This window comes from Cylas formicarius, unplaced genomic scaffold, assembly GCF_029955315.1.
Source record: "Cylas formicarius isolate icCylForm1 unplaced genomic scaffold, icCylForm1.1 PGA_scaffold_89__1_contigs__length_13450, whole genome shotgun sequence".
In the NCBI taxonomy this organism is placed as follows: domain Eukaryota; kingdom Metazoa; phylum Arthropoda; class Insecta; order Coleoptera; family Brentidae; genus Cylas; species Cylas formicarius.
Genome location: NW_026844360.1, coordinates 322 through 9,375, shown reverse-complemented (window position 1 = coordinate 9,375; position 9,054 = coordinate 322). Strand labels below are relative to the sequence as shown.

The 9,054-nt window shown below is 23.2% G+C and overlaps 2 protein-coding genes and 2 pseudogenes across 2 annotated transcripts; 3 read left to right on the top strand and 1 right to left on the bottom strand.

Annotated features, from left to right (window-relative positions):
* The first annotated feature begins 1,996 nt into the window (after positions 1-1,996).
* On the top strand, positions 1,997-4,283 carry LOC132705779 (cytochrome c oxidase subunit 1-like; annotated as a pseudogene).
* On the top strand, positions 3,618-4,283 carry LOC132705777 (cytochrome c oxidase subunit 2-like; the record flags this gene model as incomplete). Its single annotated transcript, XM_060676631.1, is given in 1 exon segment — positions 3,618-4,283. A coding segment is annotated over 1 exon segment (651 nt), but the record flags the coding sequence as incomplete, so codon positions are not given.
* A 6-nt stretch (positions 4,284-4,289) lies between these two features.
* Positions 4,290-6,457, top strand: LOC132705778 (ATP synthase subunit a-like). The gene is given in 3 exon segments (XM_060676632.1): positions 4,290-4,305; positions 4,575-4,703; positions 4,902-6,457. Coding segments are annotated over 3 exon segments (492 nt in total). The 3' UTR covers positions 5,249-6,457.
* A 424-nt stretch (positions 6,458-6,881) lies between these two features.
* LOC132705776 (NADH-ubiquinone oxidoreductase chain 5-like) lies at positions 6,882-7,990 on the bottom strand (annotated as a pseudogene).
* Between the last annotated feature and the right edge of the window lie 1,064 nt (positions 7,991-9,054).

Here is a 9,054-nt window from a genome sequence, read left to right as displayed (position 1 = left end):
TTCGTAGCAGAATCTCGCTTATGCAATGATTTGGTGCTAGAAAAAGTTCCAGGCTGAATTGAAAACTCTACTGATCAGGAGTTGAATATTGGCCTAGGAACCTGAGTTCGTAGCAGAATCTCGCTTATGCAATGATTTGGTGCTAGAAAAAGTTCCAGGCTGAATTGAAAACTCTACTGATCAGGAGTTGAATATTGGCCTAGGGACCTGAGTTCGTAGCAGAATCTCGCTTATGCAATGATTTGGTGCTAGAAAAAGTTCCAGGCTGAATTGAAAACTCTACTGATCAGGAGTTGAATATTGGCCTAGGAACCTGAATCTTAACCTAAGCGCTATATAATAATTATAAATAAGGAAATATTTTAAGTACAATTACTTATATAATAATAATTAATAAGGAAATATTTTAAGTACAATTATTTATATAATAATAATTAATAAGGAAATATTTTAAGTACAATTATTTATATAATAATAATTAATAAGGAAATATTTTAAATACAATTATTTATATAATAATTATAAATAAGGAAATATTTTAAGTACAATTATTTATATAATAATAATTAATAAGGAAATATTTTAAGTACAATTATTTATATAATAATAATTAATAAGGAAATATTTTAAGTACAATTATTTATATAATAATAATTAATACTTATATTTAATAGAATTAAACTATTTCCTAAAGTGTCAAAAACTTTTATACCTCTTATACTTAAATATAAAAAGATAGGCTAAGCTAAGCCCTTGGGCTCATACCCCAATTATGAGATTATTCTCTCTTTTTAATTATTAAATTTTATAAATTATTATTTTTAAATACATTAATTTTCAGAACATTATTAGTCATTTCTTCTTATTCTTGATTTTCAATATGAATAGGATTAGAAATTAATATAATATCATTTATTCCATTAATAATCAATTCTAAAAATATTTTTTCATCAGAAAGAGCATTAAAATATTTTATTATCCAAGCTTTAGCTTCAAATATTCTACTGTTTAGAATTATTCTTAACTTACATATTAATCCTTTATTTTTTAATAATAATATTCTAATAATTATATTAAATTGTGCATTATTTATAAAATTAGGCGCCGCTCCTTTTCATTTTTGATTCCCGGAAATTATTATAGGATTAAATTGAAATAACACTTTAATTTTAATAACTTGGCAAAAAATTGCTCCTTTAATTATAATTTCCTATAATTTCTCTATTACCTTATTTATTTCTATCATTATTATTATATCTTCAATAGTTGGGAGAATTCAATCACTTAATCAAATTAATCTACAAAAAATTCTAGCTTATTCTTCTATTAATCATATAAGTTGATTAATTGCAAGACTAATTAATATACAAATTTTTATTATATATTTTATTATATATATTTATCCTATCAATCAATATTATTATAATTTTAAATGTTAATAAAATCTATTCTTTAACACAATTATTTTATTCTCTAAATGAATTTAAATATTTTAAATTCATTTTTTCTCTTAATTTTTTATCTATAAGAGGATTACCGCCTTTCTTTAGATTTCTACCTAAATGATTAATTATCAATAAATTAATTAATAATAACTTTTTTATATTAAGATTATTAATATTAATCTCAACTTTAATTATAATTTTCATATATATTCGAATCGCACTTCCTATATTAATAATTAATCATACAGAAATAATTTCCCACTCTAAAAATATTTTTAAGTTAAATCTATTTATTTATTTAACTAATATAATCTCATTTATAGGACTTATAATTTTTTTAATTTTATTTTTTTAAAAAAGAATTTAAGTTAAAAAAACTTTTAACCTTCAAAGTTAACAATAGAATTTATTCCTAATTCTTAAACTATAAACCAATTTAAATTTCCTTTAAGCTTGCATCTTAAAATCCTATTCCTATAGACTATATAGTTTAATAAAGAAATATATTTATATTTATAAATGAATTTACAATTCATCGCCTAAAATTTCAGCCACTTTATTAAATTTACCGAATAAATGACTTTACTCTACTAATCACAAAGATATTGGTACACTATATTTTATTTTAGGGCTTTGATCTGGATTAGTGGGCACTTCTCTAAGTTTTATCATTCGAATTGAACTAAGAAATCCTCAATCATTAATTGGTGATGATCAAATTTTTAATGTAATAGTTACAGCCCATGCATTTATTATAATTTTTTTTATAGTTATACCTATCATAATTGGAGGATTTGGCAATTGATTAGTTCCTCTAATACTCGGTGCTCCTGATATAGCTTTTCCCCGTATAAATAATATAAGTTTTTGACTTTTACCGCCATCTTTAACTTTTCTATTAATTAGAAGAATTATTGAAAAAGGCGCTGGAACAGGATGAACCGTTTATCCTCCACTAGCATCTAATATTGCTCATAGAGGAAGTTCAGTTGACTTAGCAATTTTTAGCTTACATTTAGCGGGAATCTCTTCAATTATAGGGGCAACAAATTTTATTTCCACAATTATTAATATACGGCCTCATAATATACCCATAGATCAAATTTCACTTTTTTCTTGAGCTGTCGGTATTACTGCTCTATTACTTCTTCTTTCTCTTCCCGTACTTGCGGGAGCTATTACTATATTATTAACTGATCGAAATATTAATACCTCATTCTTCGATCCAGCCGGAGGGGGGGACCCTATTTTATATCAACATTTATTTTGATTTTTTGGACACCCCGAAGTTTATATTTTAATTCTTCCAGGATTTGGAATAATTTCTCATATTGTCTCTCAAGAAAGAAATAAAAAAGAAACTTTTGGAACTTTAGGTATAATTTATGCAATATTAGCTATTGGTCTTTTAGGATTTTTAGTTTGGGCTCATCATATATTTACTATCGGAATAGATGTTGATACTCGGGCCTACTTTACTTCTGCCACTATAATTATTGCTATTCCAACCGGTATTAAAATTTTTAGATGATTAGCTACACTTTATGGAACTAAATTAAATTTTGAACCAACTACACTTTGATCATTAGGTTTCATTTTTTTATTTACTATTGGCGGATTAACTGGAGTAGTCCTAGCTAACTCATCTATTGATATTATTCTTCATGATACATACTATGTTGTTGCCCACTTTCATTATGTTTTATCAATAGGGGCAGTATTTGCAATTATTGCAGGATTTATTCACTGATACCCGTTATTTACTGGGTTAACTCTCAATAATAAACTTTTAAAAAGACATTTTATTGTAACATTTATTGGAGTAAATTTAACTTTCTTCCCTCAACATTTTCTAGGATTAAGAGGAATACCTCGCCGTTATTCCGATTATCCAGATTCTTTTACTAAATGAAATATCATTTCTTCAATCGGTAGATTAATCTCTACACTAAGATTAATATTCTTTATTTATATTATTTGAGAAAGTTTAATTCTTAGCCGACAAACATTAACTACTTTAAATTTTTCCTCTTCAATTGAATGATTAAGATCACTACCACTCGCTGAACATAGATTTAATGAAATCCCTTTAATTACTAAATTCTAAAATGGCAGAATAGTGCATAAGATTTAAGCTCTTAATATAAAGTTTATCTTTTTTTAGAATTGTCTACTTGAAAAACATTAACATTACAGGACAGTACTTCACCCTTAATAGAACAATTAATTTTTTTCCATGATCATAGATTAATAATTTTAATTATCATTACAATTTTAATTAGTCAAATTATATTATCTTACTTATTAAATAAATTTAACCATCGATTCTTTTTACAAAACCAAACTATAGAACTAATTTGAACTATTATACCCATTATAATTTTAATTATAATTGCTTTGCCATCTCTGCGATTATTATATATTATAGATGAACTAAATAAACCTGCCCTTTCTATTAAAATTATCGGACATCAATGATACTGAACATATGAATATTCAGATTTACAAAATTTCAATTATGACTCTTATATAATTCCACAAAATAACTTCAACTTTCGATTATTAGATGTTGATAATCGAATAGTAATTCCTTTTAACACTTACATTCGCCTATTAATTACTTCAGAAGATGTCATCCATTCATGAGCTTTACCTTCAGCTGGGCTAAAAATTGATGCAACTCCTGGACGTCTTAATCAAGCAAATATATTTATTAATCGAACCGGAATTTTCTTTGGTCAATGCTCCGAAATTTGCGGTTCCAATCATAGGTTTATACCTATTGTAGTAGAAAGAATCTCTTCTAATTTTTTTCTTAAATGATTAAAAAATAATTAACATTAGATGGCTGAAATTTTAAGCATTGATCTCTTAAATCAATTTATAGTAAACTAAAAAATTACTTCTAATGAAAAACTTAGTTTTATTATAAAACATTAACTTGTCAAGTTAAAAATATCTGCGCCCCGTTAGTTTTTAATACCACAAATAGCTCCTTTAAGTTGATCATTTTTATATATTTACACAATTAGAATTTTTATTATTATTATTATTTTAACTTATTATATTTATTTGCCTAAAATTAATAATAAAATTTATTTTAAAAATTTAAATTTACCTAAAACTTACTGAAAATGATAATAAATTTATTTTCTTCATTTGATCCTTCTACAAATTTATTTAACTTAAATTGGCTAAGAATTATATTAAGTTTGATTCTATTACCATCTTTTTTCTGATTTATTCCTTCTCGTTATAATATATCTTGAATTATTCTTACTAGAAGAATTCATAAAGAATTAAAAATCCTGCTTCCTCAAAATATAAAAAGATCAACATTAATTTTATTAAGAATTTTTATTTTTATTATACTAAATAATTTCATAGGATTATTCCCTTACATTTTTACTAGAACCAGCCATATACCTATTACTTTAAGTTTAAGTTTAAGATTATGACTAACTTTTATAATCTTTGGCATTACCTTTAATACAATAAATATATTAGCTCATTTAGTGCCCATGGGAGCCCCTGCTCTCTTATTGCCATTTTTAGTAATTGTTGAATTAATTAGAAATTTAATTCGCCCAATAACATTAGCCATTCGTTTAACGGCTAATATAATTGCCGGCCATTTATTATTAACCTTATTAGGAAATATAGGTCAATATATAAATTTTCTAACAATTAATGTTTTGATTTTTATTCAAATTTTATTACTAATTTTAGAATCTGCAGTGAGCTTAATCCAAGCATATGTATTTTCTATTCTTATTACTCTTTATGCTAGAGAAATTCATTAATGACAACTCAAAATCATCCTTTTCATTTAGTAAATCCAAGGCCTTGACCACTATTAATTTCTTTTAATTTATTAAATCTATTAATAGGGCTTATTTCTTGATTCCACTTATATCAAATTGATCTATTGATTTTTAGATTAATTTCTATACTATTAATTTTATTTCAATGATGACGAGATATTACACGAGAAAGAACCCTCCAAGGATTGCATTCTCTAAAAGTTTCATCCGGGCTCCGATGAGGGATAATTTTATTTATTACATCTGAAATTTTATTTTTTATTTCATTTTTTTGAAGATTTTTCCATAATAGTCTTTCTCCTAATATTGAATTGGCAATAATATGACCCCCTAAATCAATTAATACTTTTAATCCTATAAATATCCCCTTATTAAATACATTAATTTTGTTATCTTCAGGTATTACAGTAACTTGGGCTCATCATAGATTAATAGAAAATAACTATTCTCAAGCACTTCAAAGACTTATATGAACTATTGGCCTAGGGATCTACTTTACTCTACTTCAAGCTCTTGAATATTATGAAGCTTCGTTTTCAATTTCAGATTCTATTTATGGAACTTGTTTTTTTATAGCAACTGGATTTCATGGATTTCATGTTATTGTTGGTACTACATTTCTCTTAATTATAATAATTCGTCTATTTATTAGGCATTTTTCTTCAATTCATCACTTTGGATTTGAAGCTGCCGCATGATATTGACACTTTGTAGATGTAGTATGATTATTTTTATATTTATCTATTTACTGATGAAGAAGATAATTTTATTTATATAATATAAATTATTATATTTGACTTCCAATCAAAAAATCTAAATTTTTAGTATAAATAATAATAATAATTTTTTATCTATCATTAATAATTATAATCGTTATTTTAATATTAATAATCTTAATTAATTTTTTATCTATAAAAACATTAATCGATCGTGAGAAAAGTAGGCCCTATGAGTGTGGATTTGATCCAAAAAATAATTCTCGTATACCATTTTCATTACATTTCTTCTTAATTGCTCTAATTTTTTTAATTTTTGATATTGAATTAACATTACTCTTACCAATTATTTTCTCATTAAAATTTTCAAATATTTTTAGATTATTTTACTCTATTAGTTTTTTTTTAATTATTCTTTTACTGGGGTTATTTCACGAATGGAAATTAGGGGCATTAGAATGATCAAACTAAAGGATAATAGTTTAAGAAAAACATTTAATTTGCATTTAAAAGATATTCCATAAATTTATCTTATAAAATAGTATGAAGCAAAAAATTGCCTTTAGTTTCGACCTAAAATTTAGATGAATAATCCTTACTTTAATTGAAACCAAAATAGAGGTCTATCACTGTTAATGATAAAATTGAGTTTTCTCCAATTAAAGAAATATTCTTTAAACTATGCTTCTAACATAGGTTCAAAGCGCTAAGTGCGTTTATATTTCTATATATATATATATATATATATATATACATAGAAATATTTATATAGTTTAATTTAAAACATTACATTTTCACTGTAAAATTGATATATTTATCTATAAATTTATTATTTAAAAATAAAATTATTTCCTTAGTATCTTCAATACTATGCTCTATTATATAAGCTATTTAAATTATTAAATTAAATAATTAAAATAAAAGTAAAAATAAGAATTAAAAATAAAAATAATAAAATTTTAAATTTATCTATAAAAATCTTTTGTAATCCCTTAGAAGAATTAATTAATAAAAAAAATAATTTTTTTCTTCCATAATACTCCATTCATCCTTGATCTAAATAATTTAATTTTTGACCTAAATTTAATACTAAATGATTCAGCCCATAAGTTGATAAAATTGGTATATTTCATATAAAAGATTGAAACTTCACTAAATTAAGAAACCTTAGAGATTTAATTTTTATATTAATTCTTATTTTTGATAACTTAAAACCTAAATAAATCCCTAATAAAATTATTAAAAAGGATAGTAATTTCATTATTAAAGGTAAAAAAAAATATATAGGATAAATAAAAATAATTCAAGAAAACATCCTCCCTCTAATAACGATAAAAATTAATAATCCAAATAATCTCTTTATTATCAAATTATTTCTTTCTTGAATAGAACATAAACTATAATAATTATAATCACCTAAAACTAAATAATTAATTAATCGAAAAGTATATATTACTGTCAAACCAATAGATAAATAAAAAATAAAAAATATAAATATATTTATATATCCTATTCTTATTCTTTCTAGAATTAAGTCCTTAGAATAAAATCCCGATAAAAATGGTATCCCGCATAAGGCTATATTTCTAAAAAAAAAAAATTCTAGAAATAACCGGTATTTGATTAATTAATCTTCCTATATAACGAATATCCTGACATCCTCTAAAATTATGAATAATAATTCCTGCACATATAAACATTAAAGCTTTAAATAAAGCATGAATTAATAAATGGAAAAAAGCTAAATCTACTCTACCTAAAAATAAAATTCTTATCATAAATCCTAACTGCCTTAATGTTGATAAAGCAATAATTTTTTTTAAATCATTCTCAAAATTAGCTGCAATACCAGATATTAATATAGTTATTATTCTTAAAAATAATATTAAAAATATTAATCTTCTACTAAAAGCTTCTTGAAATCGAATTAATAAATAAACTCCTGCAGTTACTAAAGTAGATGAATGAACTAATGAAGAAATGGGAGTTGGGGCAGCTATAGCTGCTGGCAATCATGAAGAAAAAGGAATTTGAGCTCTTTTAGTAAATGCAGCTAAAACAATAAATAATACTAATACCTGTATAGAAAAATCTCTTTTTATAAAATTTAAATAATAAATATAAGATCAACTACCATAATTTATTATTCAAGAAATTGATAATAATAAAGCCGCATCTCCGATACGATTAGACAAAGCTGTTAACATACCTGCATTATAAGATTTAACATTTTGATAATAAATTACTAATAAATAAGACACTAAGCCCAAGCCATCTCATCCTAATAAAATTGACACTAAATTTGGGCTAATAATTAATAATAATATAGAAATAACAAACAGCAAAATTAATATGATAAATCGAGAAATATTTAAATCTCCTTTTATATAATCTTCTCTATATAAAATTACCATTCTGGAAATAAATAATACATATCCTATAAATATACAAGATATTCAATCAATTAATAAAGAAAAAATTAAAGAAACGGAATTAAAATTTAATAATTCATACTCTAACAAATAAACTTTATCCTTAATTAATAAATTTATACTAATTAAAATTAATAATACAGAAAAAATCAAAATCCAAAATGAATAAATTTTACAAATTTTTATTACTTAAAATGTTTCCATTTCTTTAATTCCACAAATTAATATTTTATTTATATAAAATATTTAAGTTTATTAAAAATTATAAATTAATAAATTTCTAATTAATAACAATATATTTAAAGGTATTCAATGTAATAATAATAAAAAATGTTCACGAATATTTATATTTATAAATCTAAAAATATAAGAACTAAATTTTCCAGCTGAGAAAAAGAATATAAATATAATGAATAAGCCCCTCTAAAAAATGTAGTTAAAAATAAAAATAATATATTCAAATTTCTAAATCTGACTAAACTATTAATTAAAAAAATCTCACCTAATAAATTTATTGAGGGGGGGGCTGCTATATTTGAAGAACATAATAAAAATATTCATAAGCTTAAAGAAGGTATAATATTTAAAAATCCTTTTCTTAAATAAATTCTTCGTCTTATTGTTCGTTCATATATTA